We start from the raw sequence: 24,058 nt of genomic DNA on the forward strand, positions 1-24,058 counted from the left end.
GCCGAACACTTTTTCATATTTGTTAACCGAAATGTGCGTAGAGTGCTTAGAAAATTGTACGCTTGCACAGTAAATTTTTGTACTGAACACCCGGCCAAAAAATATTGGTTCCGTTACACCGTTACCAGAAACAGCGATTTTTTTCATCGTGAAATGGACGCTCGAAATCTGGTGTTGTTCGAATTACTACGCCCAGATAAATATAATCGTGTCTCGTCTGACTTGAAATACAGCATCGGGTCTATCAGACCTCCGACGATGTTTTTGAGAAGCCGGTCCAATAATTAAAGACGTTCCGGACTGTCTGTTTCGTAAATTGTTGCACAATTATTACAAGACACGGTTTCAAATTTACATAACGAAGAATTTTACGGCAAGATGTGTACTTCACATCACTTTGTTGTATTAATTTACGTACGGGTTTTCGAAGTGCAGATTCTTCTTTGAATATCAACTACGACCTCTGGAGTCCCAACGGGAAATCGCCTATTTGTTATACTTTTGAAACGGACTCTTCTGTACATCGATTTCAACCGATTCGTGTATGTTATTCTTTGTTAGGATACCGGCATTAGGAGATTTTTCTGCGAATATTTGTTGCGTTTCTTGAAAGGATCCTGATCGTACGCAAGTTTTCACAATAGCAACCCTTTCTCCGACTGAATAAATCGTTCTACAAAAAACAAACTGCGAACAAAGCTATATTGAAGCACGAACAGTTTACAATTAATATAGACGAGATTAGTGACATACGCAACTAATAGTGACGCTACCAACAGCAGCGTTAAAGATTGCACTTTGCTGTTTTGAAGTTCGAGACGCCTCGGTTCAGTTTTAAGTTGCTATCTTTGTGTACGTGTTACGTTCCGCTGACAATCCATCCTTAAAAGATCTAAATGCAGATCAAAAGCAACGCTTTTACCCTAATGGAAGATAATTAATAGTACTAAACAAGAAAGTTTTCAAAGGAAAGAAGTTGACTATCGTCAAAGTTTATACTGTAATATGTAAATTTATCGTGTTCTAAAATAGATAGGTAGACTAAATTGGTTTTATAGATAAAACAATTACGATACTACCAGGTAACAAGGTAAAATATTAGTTCTATAATAGTAGACGTCTTACGATGTAAATCGATTCCTAATTTTAGATTTCAGCTTGTAAGTGGTGTAAGACGCCTGTTGTAATAATAATAGCGAATTACATAATATTTCTTTACATGCAACAAAAAAAAAGAACGATCTGGATCGATAAACAAAGAGCCATTCACAAAATTAAGACTAGATTGCTAATGTAATTAGCATGATATTAATAAGAAAAAACATAGATTACAGACGAAGATTTTAAAATATAAATATTTTCGGTAATTAAATTTTCAAATTTCTAATCTCTTTTAACCTACAGTGAATAAATTAAATTAATTTAGCTGTATTTTCTTTTATAGACCTAACTTAAATTTTTTCCATACATCTAACAACTACAAACCAATAAATACTGGCTGACAGATATTCAATTAAGAGTTAAAATTTTCAGGTTTAATTAACATTTAAATTTTTCAAGTAAATTCAACCGATACTGATATAATTTGAGAAAAACTGAAATATTTGTTTTATAATTTATTTCTTTATTGATATGCGCGCAATAGTTCTTCCCCACAAATACTAATAAGAATAACAATTTCTTTAATCACTGGATATTTATTAACTCTGTATTGTAGTAAAACTTTTAATAAATATATAACTAAATTACTATCACAGTTAAAAGACGTTTTAATCTTAATTATAGTAATTTAAGATTAAATCTGTAGATTAAAAGCGAAAAACATTTTTAAACAATAATTTTTTAATGACTGGTTATTAATATTTTAGTAGGGAAAAAGTCTGATAAAAAACTGAATGTTTCTAAATAGTCACTTTAAATTAAAAAAAAAAAAAACCCAATTGATAAAGAGGAAAACCAATTATAAGAGTCTCCGGAAATTCTCTGTACTCTTTATTTTACTAAAATAATATTTACAGCCAATAATTATTTCAGATAAATTGTTTAAATTTAAACATAATTTGTTTATATTATTTTACGCCAAAACTAAAGTGCATAATAATTAATGCTTTATAAGCTCAGAATTAAACTAAATTAACTAAATGTAAATATTTCTGCATGACCGCGGCGCGATCACCGTTTTCAAGTAAACTGTTTTTACAGAAATATTTGCGTAGGATTTTATCATAAATGATTTTTGAGATAAAACAAGATTTATAAAATATTTACAAAAACTGATTAAACCAGTCAATACAGGTATTGAAACCTGAGTTGATTATTAGGTTGGAGTACTATTGTATTTTTTTTTTTTTGTGAACGAATTTCAAAGATTTACTTTATAAAATCGTGGAAAATACTAATAACAGAAAATAAAAACTGAAATTTTCAATTATTGCAATAGGGTATGGTATATGATATTTTTATTGATATATATATGTATACATAAGGATATAAAAATAGAAGTCATCCAGTATTTCGGTATTGTGTTTCTAACATCAGTACAAAATAAACAGAAACGTAAAACAAGTCTGGAAACAGAAAAATAACATTTCCGATTTATAGATGGGAATTTACAGCTCCAGATCGGATTGAGGTATTTTAATAATATTTAACAAAATTTTTTAATTAATATTCGCTACAAAATAAATATGAAAATTTAATGTTCATAAATTGCAAAATAGCGGCTATCTTACTTTTTCACTTCAGGATAACTCTCTTTCTCTTTTTTTGTTTAGCCTCTGGAACTACTGTAAGGTATTACTTCAGAGGATGATATGTATGAATGTAAATGAGGCGTAGTCTTGTCTCAGATTGACCATTCCTGAGATGTGTGGTTAATTGATACCCAACCACCAAACAATACTAGTATCCACGATCTAGTATTCAAATTCATATTCGTATAAAACTGCCTTTACTAGGACTCCAGGATAACTGAAGAACTATAAGTAAATGTTTATAATGCTTATAATTAAATGTTTATAAGTTAAAATATTGTTTCCATTGTGAACAAAATGACATATTATGTTCAAATCTTCAAACAACAGAATTAAAATAAAAAATGTTAGTACTATACTTAAAATACAATACTGGTTTTCATAAAAATAAAAATTTCAATAAAATAACTCAATACATTCTTGAGATATAAATTTCTATTCAAAATACACAAAACAGGGGGTAAATGGATAGAAAATAAATCATGACTACGTTTATCGGAACGGTTCCTTTTGGAATATCAAAATATTGAACTACTTTTTTTTATATATACCTATATACATATTTAAAGTTAAAGTTTGACTTTATAACAAGCAGAAAAAAATTTAACTAAAAAATAAACTACCTGCAGGGATACCGAACATTGCGATTGAAAAGTGGCTGTTACTGTTGTAATAAATAATCTGATCAGTTTTGAATTAAACTAAAGAATAATTATTTTATGGACGTAGTTTTTTAACTGACATCCCCTTGGCTTCTTAACAATACATTTTGCTAACATAATCGTTAAAATAAAAATATTTACATTTTATGTTCAAAAAACCCTGTAATCACTCTATTCTTAAGAAATATAACAATAACAAACAAACTATCATAAAAATAGAACAACAATTTGTACGCCGGTAAATAGAAAACAGTTTGACAAATTTACATAAAAAAGAATATCAAACGATTCTCTTACATAGTTGATTCTAATTACGTAACAAAAACAAAATAATAATGGAATTTATGAACATAATTTTTACAAGCACACATTTTAAAAACTCGTATAATTGGCAACTATTCAATAAAACAAAATAATAGATAAAAATAAAAGTAAATCTGTGAATTAAAAATTTATTTAACAAATTTTTAATTATATAAGTCCAACGATTTGCCCTTAGTGACATTCAAACAAATCATTTCATAATAAATATATATATATATATATATATATATATATATATACACACACACACACCCGAGTATATATAAATATAATAAAACCCTCTTAATCGGAATTAAAAAAAAAGAAACGATATTTATAATTGCGTCTTCGAACAGAGGCCCTTGTAGCTACATTTTTTGTATTAATATCAATTTTGTTTAACTTTGAGACTTTTTCTTCGATTCTCGTAAGTAATAATAACATTTTTTGCTTTAAGTCATGTTTACATTATATATATTTCTAGTTGAATTAAATTTAGGTGCTCTACAAGATTTAGTTTGAATGCCCAACGTCGTGAGATGACTGACAAGACAAAATAAAAGAATGAGATATTTTAACGTAATGTTTTATATTAGTTCAACTTTGAACCGTTGCACATTCATCACTCTCTATCATAGCTAGAGTGGCTATTAATAAATAAATATACGTATGTGTGTGTTTTTTTTTTGAACGCGTGAAATTAATTTCCTACATTATTCATAGTCTGGAAAAAGCAACATAAACAAAAAAAAGAAACCTCTTTTTTTCAAATGAGTCCGTTTGTGAAAAAGTAAAGTGTTAAAATTACTCAAAATTCAATACGCCTCCTTATATTTAACAAAATTTTAGTTAATTTTTTTTGGCTTAAGAACAAGTAGACGATTTGATTTTTTCTAATACGATTGTATCAACTTTTCAATAAAAATATAAATTTCTTAAAAATGAGATTAAAATTGTTCAAAATTTTCGACCGATTTTGATAAAAAAAAATAATAAAAATTTTTAACTTTGCTGTATGGATTAGTATTATTTACTTTTTTAAATATTTAATGTACTTAACAATTTTTGTACTACTGAAAAAAAAGATTATAATAGCTTTTCGCAATACCTGCACACAATTTGAAAATATTAATTTGAGGAGAATTCATAATAGGATCTTTAAATTTTACCTCAATAATCAATTTTAAAAATATAACATACATCAATACACGCTGAATAAATTTCCATAAATCTGGTTACACACGAACACGTAAACGATTATGAGGCAGACCCCTACACCTATATAAAACAGCGATCATACCTATTATAAAACAAACTATACATAGCGTTTTAACGTCCCTGAACAATAATAACGTTAAAAAAGCAAAATGAATCTTAAATAAACTTTATAATGATGTTCCTTTAACCTTGAGAGGAAGGGGATAGTCTAAGTCGGTGGAGGAAATCAGGGAAGAAGTGAGATCACCGATTGTAAAACAGCATCTAACGACTATAAATCACCGTTTTATAACTTTTTTTTGGAGTACCGAATCAAATCTGTCATGAGAGAACCGAGGCAAAAAGAAACCGTAAAATGTTAACCTTAACACTTCTTTCATTTAAATATACTATTAATACAAGTACACACATCTTTAACTTGTTGAAAAATTCCATTTTTATTTTACTACATTAAACAAAATTAAAAATAATCCATTTTTACTACTGTATTGGAAAAAATCTTAGTTATTAAAACAAAATAACAATGAAGGGTAAAACACCATAAAATCAAAAAACGGAAAACATTCAACAAATACAAAATAAAGGGAAAAAACTTTTGATATATCACAAACAGAAAACTAGAGTTCACACAACGCTAAAAAATATACACTGCGATTGAAAGATGGGCTGTTTTAACAATACATCTGGCTAACATAATCGTTAAAATAAAAATATTTAGATTTTGTGTACAAAAAATCCAAACAATAACAGATAATGAAAAAGCAAAATAAAAAAGCAAACCTCCATTTACAGCTATTTTTCCTCTACAAATAATGAAAAGTAAAAACCATGCACTGAACAGAACACTAACAATACTGACAAGTGAACACTATTTTTGTTAATAGGCCTCATCAATAATAGAATACAGATATACAGATAAGAAGTCCGCATTCCGTTGTCCACCAAATATTAAGTGATTTGCGGTTACTGGTGTGCAAGTGTGTGTAGCGCGTACACGAGCACACAAGCACACATACAATGGATAGAGAACACTGTTTAAGATAAGACCATAATTTAGTTCGTGCTTTCGTAATAGCCGCTAATGCTGATAGTAATGATATAACCTAAATGCAATGATATTTTTATTACGTATATAAACTCAAATTCAATAATACCCTCGTTAAGAGTGCATTGATCATTAAAGATCAATGCACTCGTAATGAGTAAACTATTTACAATAACAATAAAAATAATTAGAAAGACAATAAATATACTTCATATTATTTATCCATAAGTTTAATAATTCTGCATACGTACTGAACAATCAATCACGTAAAAATATTTTGGTATTTTCCTAGTAAAATATTTTTATTGTTGTAGTATATGTGCTGAAGAGCCGTCGCCAAACGGCTGAAGGCGACCCGGCATGAAATTCTATCGCTTAAAATAATATCCTAGCTATTCACAAGAGTAGCAAACGTTCCATTTCAGGCGTATTAAGGTAAATCAAAAGCGAAATTGTTTCCCGTTGCCTATTTCATCGAGCCAGATATACAAATGTACATCAAAAAGAAATGACCACCAAACCAAGATATATACCATGTAGATGATTTTCAATTATCTGGGTAATACTCTTTCTCAGCCCGCCGAAAGGACTGACTGTATAATAAACATTCCATCTCTATGACAAAGAAATTGACTGGGGAGAACCTGTTGTATAATAAATACGTATCACAAGCATAAGAAAGAAAAGATAGTGTATAGTAACAATCCCTTTCTGATGGAAACAACGCATAAAATACAATGCCTCCTCACATTACGATAAACAGTTTTCAATGACATTAAAAATTAGTTTTCTTTTTTTTTAGCGCATTAAGTACGAATATTATTAGAGAAAATCTCGCAGGAACAAGCAAAATTAACAGGATTAAAAGAATCCTGTTTGTATATGTTTGCTTTTTTATATTACACTACAATAATACGGCACGATATTCATCCAAGATAACATTAATTTTCTTAGAAAAGAGAAGCGCCGCCCCATTTTATAACAACTTATTCACAAATCGGCCTTAATTAAAAAGAATCCTTTTTCCAAGGACTGCCCCTTTAGAAAAAATTCATATCAGCATTCGTGGCAAGATTTACAAAACCATCTCAAGTAAGCTAGAAACATTGTGCTACGTATAACAATATTTTTTTTAACATTATATTAAAACAATTTTCAACCGAGATGATGGCAATACCTGATGGAACCTACATGTTATTCTGGTCGCTAAAAGACCACCGCGCTTCTAGCCCGTACGGCTTTGGCAGCTGTCGTCATAATGCCCTTGCATCTGCGCCGACATCTTACAACTATAGACCGGGCAACACAATCCAATCATTAGTCCCTATTTCTCATGATCAAAAATCATAATACAAAGAAAGGTTATTTTGAATATTATTATAATAAGTATTTCCGATGATAGTTTAATTGTATTAAATCAGAAAGTCCATTAATTTTTGATTCTGTTTAACCAAAAAAATAATAAATAAATATTAAGAAAACATTTTTTTCCATAACTTTCATTTTCCATTTATAATAAAACAAAAAATTTATACTATCACCAATAAAAAATGTCAGATTTACGTCGTAAAAATGATCCTTTGCCATTTTGTCAGCATTGTTTTTACAAAATCTGCCAAAAAATACCATTTAACATAATTCTAAAAAAATTATTCAAAATTTTTAACAGTAATGATATATATTAAACAAGGAAAATAGCGCTCACTGCCAATAACTCTCTTTATAAATAATATTTAAATGTTTATCAATTATTAAACCTTACAGAAGATAAGAAATGCGGGATTCAATTACACTGTTACCAACATAAAAAATTAAAAAACTTGATAAATAAATACTTAAAAGCGAAAGTTATTTTCTACATACATGTATGCACAATTATTTAAAAAAACAAAAAAAAACATAATTTATCAATAATTACCATAATAAACATTATTAAAGGAAAGTACAAAAAGTGATATAAATTATATCGTCTTTTCTTTCATAAAAACACTAGCAATATTTTAGTTCGAAATTGTTTGTCAACTAAATCACTAACATTTTCGTTACCGAATATTCATACAAGTATAATAATTGCCAAACAGGATATCTAACCTACTTCACTGATAAAATATTATCGAAGTACACGACTGAAACGGGTTAATATGGTAGAGGCATCTCTTTTGATTATAGCTATCATTTCCGTATTATATACTATAAAAAGAGCATTTTATTTAAATTTACAAATGTAAAAAAACGAACTTAAAAAAAATTGAACTAGAATAAAATATTAATAAAAAATAGTTTTCTTAACAGTATTAAAAAATTTCAATTAATTTATTACCAGTACAAATTAATATATATAAAAACGTTAATTTATGTTAAAATAAAAAATTGACTTAAAAACGATTTTTTTTTTAAATTTTTATCTAAATTTGACAATTTTGAAGTCTGTAAAATTAAAAACAATAATAACTAACCCAACAATATTATTATTTTTTTTTGTTTTTAGGAGTTTCTTTTGAAGTTGGTTTTATTATTTATTTTTAAAAAAATCATTTTATTTACACTAACCGGTAAGGGCTCGCTTAGCTCATCCTTCCCATCTAATCGAACTAGGATCTTTGCTGTGTTCGTGATCTTTATGGTTATGAGAATAACACTGATAAAATCTCCTAACGAAAAAGTCATTTGAAAGGCGCTGTTGTAGGCTATTATATTGTTTAGAAAATGTTTGGATTTCGGATAGTCCCAATTAAACAGAGCTTCAAGGATCTTTCCTGATACATATGCACCCTTTTGGTTCCCCTTTACATTTTCGAGCGTGACAATAGGAACACACTTCTGTTATAGCGCCAATATGCCCATGATCGGCGTACTTGTAAATTATAACCAAGCCCCTTCTATTTTTTGTGGCGATTGTAGTTCTACAATGACAGCATGAACTAGTGAGGAATTTAACGGCAACTCGCGTTGCAAACAAACTCGTATAAAAGTTCGTTAAATGTGCTAATTTACGTACTTCAACTGTTTCAGAGAATTTTTTTTGTGACTGAATAATAAAAAAGATTACTTTAATTTCTTGAAGGCATATTTTTTTAAATTTGACAATTCATTATCAACAGCCAAAATAAACGATCAAAACCCCTATAAAAGTTCGTTAAGTGTGCTAATTTAAGCTAATTATAATAATTACTATTTTATAATAATCATATTAGATATTTTTCTTTTACTGTGGTAACAGAAATATAATGAAGGATTAACTTTTTTTCTTTAATGAAAATCTTTTCGGCCGTAGTTCTTAAATTATCACGGCAGTGGTAAAAAAGAAGTAACCACCTGTCCTACACAATAACACGACCGACTGGGGTTCGTGTCAGAGCTGGACAAGCTGTGTCCCTTTTCTTTCTTTTTCCTGTTTAGCCTCTGGTAACTACCGTTTAGATAATTCTTCAGAGGATGAATGAGGATGATATGTATGAGTGTAAATGAAGTGTAGTCTTGTACATTCTCAGTTCGACCATTCCTGAGATGTGTGGTTAATTGAAACCCAACCACCAAAGAACACCGGTATCCACGATCTAGTATTCAAATCCGTGTAAAAATAACTGGCTTTACTAGGACTTGAACGCTGAAACTCTCGACTTCCAAATCAGCTGATTTGGGAAGACGCGTTAACCACTAGACCAACCCGGTGGGATAAAGCTAAGTGTCCCTGTTTGTTTGAAAAGTAGAGCTGATAGACAATACGACGCATTACTTGACCGTAATCCCGCAGGAGGGAGCTTGGCGGTCGACACCGAAGAATAGACATGGAGGATAAGGAAGCAAGACCTACCCGAGGAAGGTTATGGACCTTATTTCAACCAAGTGGAGATTTAGAAGGAGAGGGAAATATCAGAGAAGAGCTGAGGTTAGAACATCTTTGATATGAGGGCTGCTCGTAATTTAAAACGGCGACTGAGGTCTATTAAAAACAAGATGTTCATTAACTTCCTAGAGAATCTCTCCTCTTTGAAAAACACAATTACTCACTATGGAAAGTCTGGAATTCAATAGACCGCTACCATCGTTGACACCTTTGAAAACGTTAGGCGAGTCGTGGGTTCGAAGCGACAGTGAGAAAACTGACATATTCACAAGGCACCTTAAGAAGGTCTTTCAGCGTTTTAAAAAACAAGTGTCGGGCGAGGAAAATTAATGGAATTCCTGAGTAGCCCAATTCCTAGGAGTCTTCCTGTAAAACCATTTTCGTCAACAGAGGTTCTGCGAGTAATAAAGAGACGAGGGAATTCAAAAAAAATTATTTGACCTGATAACGAATAAAATGCTTTTTATGCTTCCATTCAAGATCATCCGTTATGTAAGACATCTCTTTAATGGCATTTTTCGAACTACGAGCTTTCCGACGGAATGGAAGATTTCGCAGATGGTAATGGTCCGAAACCGGGTAAGCCTACCAATGATGTAACTTCGAACGAGCGGAAAACCCTGTCACCATTCTATCGAAGGTATTTGAAAGATTTCTTCTGAAGCTATGACCAATTTCGGAGGAAGAGCGTGTTCTGGGGCCGGTTCTAAATTCGGTCTTCACAGCAGAACTCCCGACTCGAGAGAACATGATTGTTGCATCGTTTGCGGATGACACGGCAATACATCCTCAAAATTGTTCATTTTAATTCGCCACTTACTCTTGTTTGTTTCACTATTTCGTTGTTTCTTTACTTGGTTAGTAATTCTCTGTGTGACTGATAAGACTATATATATTTTAGAGTTTATTATATATACGAGGGTAAGTCAATTATTACCCGCAATTTAGTTATATTTTTGTTTATGTTGGTAGTACTGTCGTGTTGCGTAGATGGCGCATGCGTGGTTTAATTGTTGTTATGTCTGTGCAGGTTTGATGCTGCTCGGTTAGTTCCGTTATTGCTGCCCTGCCGTTAACCATGGCTGCTCCGCTTTCTGTTTGCACCAAAGAAGAGCAAAGTTCAGCGATCCGTTTTTTGTGGTCTGAAGACGTATCACGAAATGTACGAAATTCATCGAAGACTTTCGGTACTGTACGGGAATAGTGTGCCGCAACGGAGTGTCTACGAATGGATTGAAAAATGGTCACACAAATGTAACGAAGGAGCCGGACGACCGTTTACCGCCACAAATGAGGAAAACAATTGAGCGTGCACCTGATATGGTTTTCTTAGACAGACGAGTAGCTGTTGTTGAGGTGGCACATCGTCTGCAAATTAGTCACGGTTCTACCTACGAAATCATCCACAACAGACTTGGGTTACATAAAGTCTATGCAAGATGGGTCCCAAAACAACTCACACAGTTGCATAAACAAACGCGCTTGGACATCTGCCAAAAACATTTGGACCGCTATGGTAATGAACGGGACATCATCTTAGACTGAATCATCAGTGGTGGCGAAACATGGATCCATCATTACGAGCCGGAGAGTAAACGGCAGAGTATGGAATGGAAACATCCAAATTCGCCCTGCAAAAAAAATGTCAAGACTCAACCATCCGCAGGAAAACTGATGCTTACGGTTTTTGGGACTCACAAGGCTCAGTACTGGAACAATATGAGGAAACGGACACGACAATAAACAGTGCGCGTTACACTGAAATGCTTACTGCCAAGCTGAAGCCGCAATTCGAAGCAAACGCCGAGAATGCAGTCGAAAGGTGTTGTGTTGTTGCACGACAATGCCCGTCCACATACTGTTGCCCACACTGTTGAAACGCTCCAGAAACTCAACTTTGAAGTACTGGCTCATCTTCCGTATAGTCCTGATCTTGCCCCTTCTGACTACCACTTGTTTGGTCCACTCAAAGGGGCATTAAAGTGCCGTCGATTTACTTCGGAAGAAACAATGAAAGAAGCGGTGCATTCCTGGCTCGCAGCTCAACCGAAAAACCTACTTTTATGAAGGCATCAGGAAGTTTGTGCAACGATGGACCAAGTGCGTTGAAATGCAAGGTGACTATGTTGAAAAATGATGTACATGTAAGTTTCCTATTTGTATTGCAATAAAATTTATAACTACATTGCGGATAATTGACACCCTCATATATATACATTTATTTATTTGAGGGATGTCAATGGAGCCCTTCTCTGCATGTCATTTTTTTGTATTCAAATTTACTTATGGTTCCAGTAAATTGGAACCATTGTAAATTAAACAACGCGGCTAAAAAAAGATTATCTTTAATATCACAACTCCCATTAGAAATATCTATAATTCTAATTGAACAAGCCTAATGACCGAGCCTCTAACATATAAATCTATAGAGTTTAATTAAAATCTGTCCAGTAATTTTTGCGTGATGCGCGCACAGGAACGACCCACCCTAGTTATCATTTTATTATATCTGGATTTTTCTGTGTAATTTAAATTTTAAATATTATTACTAAATAGGCTTAAAACGCCTGAATGAAAAAAATCCGTTCTAAAAAAAGGAAAGGAAAGAAACGTGTCTTGATAAAAATATGGAAAAAAATGGGTGATTTTTTCCTCCTATTCTGAAAATCAGTCTACCAAAATGAGCTAAGATTCATTTGAATTTGAGAATAATTATTTTTTTAACCCAAGTTTTCTTAGGAAAGAATCTTCATGTAAAATACTTTTCAGTAATAACAGGTTTTGATAACAAATCAGAATGATAGCAGGTATGTCTGTTTTTATAATAATAGTATTTTAATAATACTTATAACGATAAAAAAATTAAAAATGCCTTTCAAATCTTGTATACAAACAATGAAACTTAAAAAAAAACTTCCACTCAATTTTATCTGGAAAAAGCTTTGCTAGATAATTTTTTATCGTGTGATCCGATACTAAAGGTACTCCTGCGAAACGAAAAAAAAATACAAGTCAATCTACTTAATTCACAGTAACGCTTGATCATACGAGTAACGTAAAAAGAATAAAATTTAAAATATGTGTCATGTTATAAAAAATATGGAAAGAATGATTAAAATATATGATAATTACGCAAAGGCGGTTTAATGTTAATTCATGTAATATTACTTTTATATTTGACAAATCAGCTTTAATTGCTGATAAACTCGTTTTTTTTTTTTTTTTGTTAAAAGTTATTCCATACTAAACCATAATAAATCTGTAATCACATTTTTAACTACATTAATTCTGATTTTAACATTTATATGCACCCGAAAAATTAATTTCATTAATCTCCAACAGTCACATAATATAAATTTAAAGGAAGTATCTTTTGTTACCCTAAAAAATATCTGATATCCAAACTCCTAATCAATTTAAAAAAATAAATTATGAAAGCTTTTATTATATGATAACTCATGAAAGAATTTACAACCCAGTTCTTTAGTGGGTGGAGATTTGTAAGTACAGTGTTGGTAAGAAATAAATTTAGATTTTAGATAAAGTGCAAGAAGCTAAGGACGGACTTTCCGTATTTTTTTAAGGTGTAATGTTAAACCTTAATAAAGGGTAAAAAGATGTGTGCCTACAAAATGCGGAAAATATGCGTCTATGTTACTTGGGGTATTAGGGACCCCCTAAATATTTTTGCAGGAGATGCTGGGTACGTGAACATCAAATTTCATTAAAATATATCAATCCGTTCTTAAGATAAACAGTTTTATTGAAAAATCACAAGATGGCGGACAGACGAAAGCGGGACTGTCTACTTAACTTTTCCGTTTTATTCTATTAAGGTATCCTGGATCAATCCCTTACGTTAGCTGAACGGCTCCTGTCTGTGTGCGTGTGTGGTTTATGTGTGTATATGTATATATATAAAACACAGTTATAAAAAAAATCCTGCAGTTAATAGTCCAAGAAAGACGTTTTTGTATATCTTTCCTAGTTATTAAAGCATAAAGTTCTGGATAGGAAAGATTTTAAAATTGTAGTATTTCCTCGTTTAATTTTTACGAACGACACTTCCATGAATGTATAACGTAAATAATATTGTACAAAGTAACAAATTCACTCCACCATTGACAAATATCTTTTTAAGATTTGCTAAAAAAAAATTTTTATTAAAAAAGATAAATTAAAAAACAATAAAGTAACAGAACAATTGTTTATTAAATTAGATTATAATATAAAATCTAAATGCTATAATTGGAAATGGATTGTATCGTTAAATAAAATATATTTTTTGATGTAAATAAGAAAAAGTGTAACATGATGTAGTAGTTAAAAATACATTTAATGTCTCAAGCAAGTCCCAGACAATATGGCAAGCATCCAATGTAATGAAAGAACAATCGCCGATGAGAAATGTACATATCTGAGAAATTACGTTCATGTATATTGTCAATAATGTAGTACCAACCGACCACATGCCGTTCTAAGATCTAAGCTAAACGTGGACAAGTAACTGGTTCAACGATAAAGGAAACACGAATAATAGTTTGTACATTATTTCTGAAAAAAAATCCTGATATTTGTAAAAAATATTTAAAACGGAACAAACATCGTAAGTACCCAAGTATTTCTTGACTAAATTTAAACAACCAACTTTTGAAAATTTTCCTCTCCAAAATTCATTTTAACGTGAAAAAATTATAAAACAGAGATTTGAAAGTGGAAGGAAGAAATATTCCATTTAATTACTTTAAAAAAGGCCGATTTTGTAAGCCTTGCGACCTATGACTTCCATTTGGTAAATTAGAGACAGTATCGATCACGCCTGACATTTTTCACACCTATAATAATTTTCATCTATTCAAAAATGTATGTAACTGGCGACAACGTATATTTATTTTATAATAATTCATACACAAATAAGTACGGGAAAGAATATTTCGGTGAATAGACAAGGTAAATAGAAATAAACTTACAGAACTTGTTTCAAAATAAAAAATGTAACTATGAAATGCATAATTCATGAAGTACTTTCAGCATGCAAAAGTGTAGGAACAAATCCGTCTGATACTCTTATTTTAGAAAGAGATAAAACATCAAGGGTGTGAATGAGAAACTACACTATTTTACTAAATAAATCTTTTAGCAAATATGAATTATAAGAAAGGGAGACACACACACACACACACACACACACAGAGAGAGAGAGAGAGAGAGAGAGAGAGAGAGAGAGAGAGAGAGAGAGAGAGAGAACAGTAATAAGAGAGACAATACTCGCATAGCGTGATTCCTTCATTCGTTTTATATTAAAATCCAAGGAAGACCTGTCAAATAACAGTTATGAAATTTGATTTCTACCTTTATAAAATTATATTAATACTACGATGCACACCCTAAATTCATTACAATTTTATTTCCAGCCGACTAATAATTTTGTTTGTTCATTATACGAAATAATTACACAGATCTCTAACGTGGGTAATCTTTAAAAAAAAATCCGCAATAGGAATTATCATCTCAAGAATTTTTTATAAACATTTATTAAAAATAACGCTAAATTATCGAAACATTTATTTAAGTTTTAAGTATTAAGCTTTTTTGTTTAACAAAACAAAAATCTGTAAATCCTAAATCGGAAAATTTTTTCCTGATTTTCGAATTTCCCAAGCGAATAAACCAAATATATTTAATAACTCCTTCTTAATATAAAAAGGTACAATAATAATTAACTTCTTTAACTGTCTGTTCAAATTTCTCTTACGGCTGTGGTGCATAAAAAACATCTAGAAATTATTTTCTCTAAAGTAATGGTGATCACTGGTATAAAAAAAAATCGCAACGTTAAACATAATAAATAGGCCCGTAAAAAGCCGTTTTAATTATCAATTTCAAATTAATGGTTATTCAAGTTTCTTGTATAATTTTTCAAGCAAATTTGTCCTATAAATAATTTTTGTTTATGGCAATTACTTCCATTTACAAATGTAAATAAGTCAGGGCGACAATCAGGTCAAAACAAGAATGTAATGGAATAATTATGTTTAGACTACGGATTCTACAGATTTTTCCATGAATTTTAATACAAAAAAGTAACGAAAGAAATTGACGTTGAATATATCTGCAGCCAAATAATAGACATTCTCTATGAAAAGAATAGAAAGAAATACCTACACATTTATACTGTCATCGGCCATTTGACTAATTTCCATTCTTTTCACCAATTTGCTAAACCCTTAACTTCATTATAATCACTAACATCCTGCATCCTCAATTATTTGTTTTATATTCCAATATAACTATCTTCCCGGAAGGAATTTAACCCTCAACGCTTCCTTTTTAAACCTAACAATAAACCCTTAATGACTTAAAACTCTTATACAGGCAACCTACCTATTTTTAATTCTGCTTATCTAAAAACATTTTTTTGAACTTTATCAAACTTATTTTTGAAATCCTATAATTCCCTTTACAACTTCTGTCAAATTATTTATTCTATAAATTTTCCTTATACTCAGTTGAACATATATATTAAGAAATTAGTTTTATTTCTGAAATTACAAAAAAATGATACTAAAATTACTTCTTTTCTTTTAGAATACGCCTGTTCATCCAATACATATATGTATTTAGATATTCTAAATACATATATTATTTATTTTTTATGAAACCTCAGAACACTATTTATTTCATAATTTTTGTCCGGTGTTTTACAATATTATGAATTACAAAGAACAGAATAATTATTTTTTTCAAATCGGAAAACTTGTTATTTTCTTATTTTTAAATTGAATATTATATTATAAACCCATTATTTATATATACAAAATATTAGAAATATAAAAGTTTAAAAATATTTTGTAGCCACAATAGTACGTTGAATTCACCATTTATCGTTCCATTACATTGTTGATCTAAATCTTATTCTGTAAATCTATTTTTTTTTTCAAAACTCACGTTATAATTTTTTTTTGTTGTCTTCAGTCATTTGACTGGTTTGATGCAGCTCTCCAAGATTCCCTATCTAGTGCTAGTCGTTTCATTTCAGTATACTCTCTACATCGTACATCCCTAACAATTTGTTTTACATATTCCAAACGTGGCCTGCCTACACAATTTTTTCCTTCTACCTGTCATTCCAATATTAAAGCGTCTATTCCAGCATGCCTTAGTATGTGGCCTATAAGTCTGTCTCTTCTTTTCACTATGTTTTTCCAAATGCTTCTTTCTTCATCTATTTGCCGCAATACCTCTTCATTTGTCACTTTATCCACCCATCTGATTTTTAACATTCTCCTATACCACCACATTTCAAAAGCTTCTAATCTTTTCTTCTCAGATACTCCGATTGTCCAAGTTTCACTTCCATATAAAGCAACACTACAAACATACACTTTCAAAAATCTTTTCCTGACATTTAAATTAATTTTTGATGTAAACAAATTATATTTCTTACTGAAGGCTCGTTTAGCTTGTGCTATTCGGCATTTTATATCGCTCCTGCCTCGTCCATCTTTAGTAATTTTACTTCCCAAATAACAAAATTCTTCTACCTCCATAATCTTTTCTCCTCCTATTTTCACATTCAGTGGTCCATCTTTGTTATTTCTACTACATTTCATTACTTTTGTTTTGTTCTTGTTTATTTTCATGCGATAGTTCTTGCGTAGGACTTCATCTATGCCGTTCATTGTTTCTTCTAAATCCTCTTTACTCTCGGCTAGAATTACTATATCATCAGCAAATCGTAGCATCTTTATCTTTTCACCTTGTACTGTTACTCCGATTCTAAATTGTTCTTTAACATCATTAACTGCTAGTTCCATGTAAAAATTAAAAAGTAACGGAGATAGGGAACATCCTTGTCGGACTCCCTTTCTTATTACGGCTTCTTTCTTATGTTCTTCAATTGTTTCTGTTGCTGTTTGGTTCCTGTACATGTTAGCAATTGTTCTTCTATCTCTGTATTTGAACCCTAATTTTTTTAAAATGCTGAACATTTTATTCCAGTCTACGTTATCGAATGCCTTTTCTAGGTCTATAAACGCCAAGTATGTTGGTTTGTTTTTCTTTAATCTTCCTTCTACTATTAATCTGAGGCCTAAAATTGCTTCCCTTGTCCCTATACTTTTCCTGAAACCAAATTGGTCTTCTCCTAACACTTCTTCCACTCTCCTCTCAATTCTTCTGTATAGAATTCTAGTTAAGATTTTCGATGGATGACTAGTTAAACTAATTGTTCTGTATTCTTCACATATATCTGCCCCTGCTTTCTTTGGTATCATGACTATAACACTTTTTTTGAAGTCTGACGGAAATTCCCCTTTTCCATAAATATTACACACCAGTTTGTATAATCTATCAATCGCTCCCTCACCTGCACTGCGCAGTAATTCTACAGGTATAATAATAATAATAATAATAATAATTAAAAAAAACTTTTAATTCGTTATTTATATTACAGCATTTCAAATTAGTTTATTTAGATTTCCCTCTTATAAGGAGCTCAATACGGTAAATGAAATTCCCGGATTATCCGGACCGCATCTGAGCCTGTATAATCCAGATCAACGGGGTGGTAGGTTTCCAATCTTTAATGAATTACGGCATTCAAAAATTATATTTATTTGGGTAAAAATATAAATAATTTTGATTGCATATTTAATGCTTTTAATAAAATTAATGAACATAATTTTGTTCAACAATCAAATAACTAGGTTTAAGTTATAACTTTTAATACAAATAGCGATAAATAATTGTTAGCTTAATAAATAAATTTATTTTTATAAAATCGGTTATTCAACCGACAGCAAAAAAATCTTACGAATTTAATATAAAAACGTCCTTTAAATTAACCTTAAATCGAACAATAAATCTGAGTAATGTTCTCAATCATTTCTTTAACTATTACATTTTAATATTGTTTAACGATTTAATAAATTTTAAAAACATAAAATTATTCTATAACAATAAAACAGCAGATGTACAAGAGAGAAAAGCTGTAAATATTAAATGAGTCAACCACGTGGTTTTAACAGATGTTGAGATCTGCTTTAGCTCTGTCGGGTACACGGCTCGGATAGTAGAATTCATCACGTGACTGTGTGAGCGAGCGGGTTGGTGGGGAACATGATACGAGCCGCCAGCTAGGAACAGTCTAGGGTGATGCAGTACGCATACACAAACATCAACTTATTGAGCGTTTCAAGATAAAAGGGTAAAAACTATTCGACTACTACTGCGGAAAGGTCACGACTATGCATACACATGATACATAAAGTGTCGACACGGACGGTACACTTTTTAATAAATATAAATATTTAATTAATATAACCCTTATCTATGTATCTAATAAAAAAATACTCCCGCAAACAAATCAAAAGCAGCAAAGATTTATTACCGTTACCAATAATGTCACTTCTTTAAAAAAAGAATAATTCAATTAAACTACATTATTTCAGTGGTAAATTTAGAGCGAACAGATTTATTGTTGAATATAAATTTTAAAGTAAATTCATTGACATTAAATATCAGTAAATAAACATTTTTGGATGTCGGAATATAATGAGAAAGTAATTATTAATAAGATCAAACTGCATTTCTAAAAACCTAATCGTTTCAGAACAATTGGAATACTTCACTTCCAGAAACAGTTAAAAATTAGATTCCGTAATTATCGAAATAACACGCAGTTCTCCTGATAACTTCATGTTGACGCATTTTTTTATAGATGTCATATAAAAAATATGTTAATTTATAAAATATTACTCTACTTCAGTTTCATTTCATTACTATTTATCACCAAAGGACAAGGAAATGCTGGCCGAATGAAAAAGAGCCAGCCTAAGAAACTTGCGTCTTGGAAAAATAAATAGAGGTACTTAGAAAATGATAGTTACTGAGCGTGAGGTGAAGCTCTTTGGAATGCAAGATGACTGTACAGGTCGCCCAAGTACAAACGAAAAACCACTTGATAACCCTGCGGCCGAACGGAGCGTGTGGGGACACTTTGACCAGTTCAGGCTTCAAACCCATCTCTATTTCAAACATTGATGAAGTTAAAATGTTGTACGAGGGTTTTATTAGATTTTATCAAAATTTATGAGTCCTAGCCGTGACTTTCGCTTGTAAAAACCAAGGAGTCACACGATATGACCAAAAAACGCACTTTTTTAGCCAATCTTTGTTCCAATTTACCATTACGCTTCTTCATGCGCTCTGCAGTAAACGTCTGAAAACTGTAAGATCGTAATCTAAAGCTATGATAAATTAAACTGACTAAATTAAACGATAAATTAATTCATCGTACAAATAACAATTCCTCAACCTAGCCTTAGCAATTAATCCTAACAGGATTTCCCGTGCGTCTACGGGCCGCTTTATTTTATCGAATTATTTTTAAACGTTTTCTGAGAAAAATCTTAGATTTAAGAATATTAATTTTATTTATGTTTGAGATAAACTACTCCAGAAATAAGTAATGATGCCTTCAAATAGTCGATGCAGATGTTATATTATTCAATTGTTAAATTATATGGGAAAACTAACAACGGGACCGCTAAAGGAACTTCTATAAATAGAAAAACTTTTATAACGAAAAATCACAAACGAATCATATGGAGAATCTTGTTTTATTAAAATGTTAAAAATGTAATATTTTCTACGGACATCCTGCATTTCCAGGTATCTCTTACAAGAAATTTTCATTAAAATAAATAACTATTTATGTTAATAAAGCCTGTAATGGACCTTAATAAAATGTAAAAGCAAGAAGAAAACAAAAATTATATTTTCATTTATTGTGATGAAAAAAAAGCGATTTTACTTCAAATAACACGAATAATCCAATTTCCGGATTCTTTTCGATTACTCAATTACGTTTATCAACACCACTTATGAACTTCATGTTTCTTAACCAACATGTACGTTTTTAGAATTTTTTTTCAATGTTAGGTTGCATCTAGGCAAGGATAAAAAACAAACCTCTTCGCAGCACATATGTTCTTTCATCAATAAATAGTTAATCATATTAAGTAAATAATTTACAACGAATCATAGATATACATCATATATTCTAAATAAGTAGATCTTGTAATCCTTTCGTGTAATAAATATCAACAGGAGTGAAAATATAGCTTTCATGTAAGTTTAGTTTTACAGACGGTTAGTTATCAAGTTAAAAAACATTTACGTTCGACAAATTACCATCAAATAATTTGTGTCTCTTATTTTCTTCAATGTTTTCATTTCTTCTGGAAAATTAATCCAAAATGAATAAATATAAATGAATAAAATTCTTATAACAGCTAAAGTATATTGCAATCAAAAAATCAAAATGGTATTAAAAATCTGCACTATTTGTACGAAAATAAATACGTGTATTTCTTTGATCTTATAATGGAAGTGGACGTTACCGTAACAAATAAAATGTTATTATCAATAAGACGGTAAGCTAAAACAATCCCAAATTCGTTTTCTAAAATAAGTATGTCATAAATATAAAAAAATTTACTGTTACACTGAAACACAGATAAAATTAAAACACGGAATTTAAATTACTACCGATCCTAAGAGAGTACGATCTACTGTCACACAATCCAAAATTGAAAAGGATCGAATGGATTTGAATTGGATTCATTCAAAACCTAGGAAGACGTGGGAAAAGTTTTCACAAGTTTTTCTTGTTTTATAGAAGCGACTGGAGACGAACAATTTCTGAAAAATGATCTTGCGTTGATAATTTTAAATACGAACAGCAACAAAAATTCCTTTATCTAGATTAACAAAACAGCTCAAGAAACATATAACGGTTTCTAAAAGAAAAAAAAAAACAGGCTACCCCCGGAATTACGCGGGATATTAAAGTTACACAATAAAATGTTCAGACCGTTTTCTTATTCTTCACTTACGTGAAATCTAATTTAGAATCCTTAAATTTTAGGGATTAAAAAAGTATATTAAGAACAAACAAATTGTTTTAATACCGATCGAAATTCATAGTGTAGCTAATGGGATTAATGAAAAGAAAATACACTAATAACAATTTAGCGACCTCACATTTCATCAGGTGTTCTTGAGGATATATGAACAATACCATTTATCCTTAAACAGGAATGACACTGGTTGATAAAACAACCCCATAATTCTATCATGAAGAAGATATGATTGAACGCACTTTTAAATTACAAACATTATATACTTATGAATAAACAAACGAAAAAAAAAATTAATCAGAATCGGAAGAGGAAAACGTGTATTGTAACTCACGTTGATCATGATTGCAGTATACAGTCATAACAATAAATTATTTTTGACCTTGGTTTTGTGAAATAAATAACCTTCACAATCCTGTAGTATCTTCATAAAAATATTGTTAAGTAATAAAAACATAATTTCCTGATTAATTTTTGTACTGGATTTTTATTTTTTTATTAGAATCGCATAATTTTTCTGCCGATTCCATTTTAAAACAAAAAAGGCGATCAGTTGAAGTCACAGGTAACTGCACTTAACCCTCCAGCGGTCATCTAAGGAAACGGTTTTATAATTCAAATGGATTTTTCTAAATTAAAAAAATAAATCTATAAGGTTAAAGATTTTCATTTTCCTTAAGAAAATTAAAGCTCTGTTTTCAGAAAGCCCTTTTATATTGCAGGAAAACCCAATTTTTTGCAGAGAATATTTCACCTGATCGACGTAAAATCAAGGTACGAGAAAGGACAAGTAGAAGAAATGTATATATAACGGGAAGGGCCAAATGGAACTGATGGGTAAACAAGAAGCAACAATGTATGCTGCAATGTTTCGGACCTATACACCGAAGGAGTATATGTTGAAAATAAGATTCGAAAGGGGTGTGAAAAACAAATTAAACTGGAAAGATAGGAAGCTAATGATCTGAAAGAGAAGTTAAAAGTTCAGAATGGAGAAGACTGGAATCGCGGAAAGTTAAATATGGAACTCTGAGATCAAATGACACAGAATAAGGCGAAGGTAAAGATAAATACAAAATCGATAAATGCCGGCTAATATTATGTGTTGAAAGACTGTAACAACTACAGGAAATTAGTTTTCATACAAAAACAAGAGATAAAGCTGCATATGAGAACCAGGAAAGCTTCATTAGATAAATGGAGACATACCAAACCATACAAGCCAATCAGTCGACGTAACACCGTTAATCGGTTATATGCTATTCTGGAAAAAGATACCTCGATTTAAAGTGTAACTGTACGCGGGATAAATGCCTATTGTTTCAAAATAATCCTTTGTTTGAGTTTGTGTTTCTTAGTTTCGCAGTCTCTTTGCATCTGATCGTATATTACTCTTATCCATTATCCTATCTATCATTAAGGATTAACAAACCTATAGAATCATTACTTCTTGGTAATCTATGCAGATTACTGAGGGTAGATCTTTGAACGGATTTTCTGTGATTCTAGTTTCTTATCAACAAGTTGTTTGGCCCTTATCGCACGGAGCCGAGCCTTAATCTAATTTAATCCATATAAACATAAAACGAATAACGAGCAGTTGAACATATAACACCTACAAAAAAATATATATATTTCATTTAAAGAAGTTTGTAAGTGAAAAACTTACACAGAGTGTTTTGATGGTAACTACAAATAAAATGATTAAGCAAATTAAACATTTCTTTAATCAAAACTATTTGCTTTTCATTTTTGTAGCCCTACTAATTTTATATTATACATGATAATAAATTTCCCTTATCTCGAGAAATTGTATATGTAACAAGTTTCAAACAGAAAGAGACATTAATTTATTGAATTACATTATTTATGTCGTTTTCCTTACCGTTATAACGCATGCAAAGACAGCTGATTTTTAAGCGTCACTAGAGTTGTTAATGATGTTTAATATATAGCCAGTACCTGTGGTGAAAAGCGTTCACTTAATCAATTGTGTTGGGGTAAATGCTGGGGATATGAGTTGAATATCACTAGCATTTTGAACGGCTTTATGTACAACAGTTAAAAAATCAATCGGAAATCACTTCACTCCTAACAAGTTTGGCATGAGATGCTTGTATTTACTGACAATAGTACTAAATTTTTGTGGCTCGTGTTTTGCATCAGATCGCCAGGTATCAATCAGATTATGGTATTCAAGTAGTGTATGTAAGTAGAAATCATATATTTTTAATAACAGTGATAGTGGTCATTATCACTGTCAACTACCAAAAAAATGCTCAAGAAAAAATTAAAAATATCTTCTG

At 30.7% G+C, this 24,058-nt stretch overlaps 1 protein-coding gene across 3 annotated transcripts in view; it reads right to left on the bottom strand.

The window, feature by feature from the left end:
* Nucleotides 1–24,058, bottom strand: part of pnut (septin 7-like protein pnut) — a 200,981-nt gene that overhangs the window by 172,072 nt on the left and 4,851 nt on the right. The window contains exon 1 of one of the 3 annotated variants that reach the window (XM_075360194.1): nucleotides 5,717–5,737. The exons of the other annotated variants lie outside the window; for them this stretch is intronic. Coding sequence (XP_075216309.1) covers nucleotides 5,717–5,722 — 6 coding nt within the window. The 5' untranslated portion in view covers nucleotides 5,723–5,737. Of the gene's footprint in view, nucleotides 1–5,716; nucleotides 5,738–24,058 lie in introns of those variants that run through there. 3 annotated transcript variants of the gene reach the window in all.

The sequence above is a fragment of the Lycorma delicatula genome, chromosome 3 (genome assembly GCF_047948215.1).
Source record: "Lycorma delicatula isolate Av1 chromosome 3, ASM4794821v1, whole genome shotgun sequence".
NCBI lineage: Eukaryota > Metazoa > Arthropoda > Insecta > Hemiptera > Fulgoridae > Lycorma > Lycorma delicatula.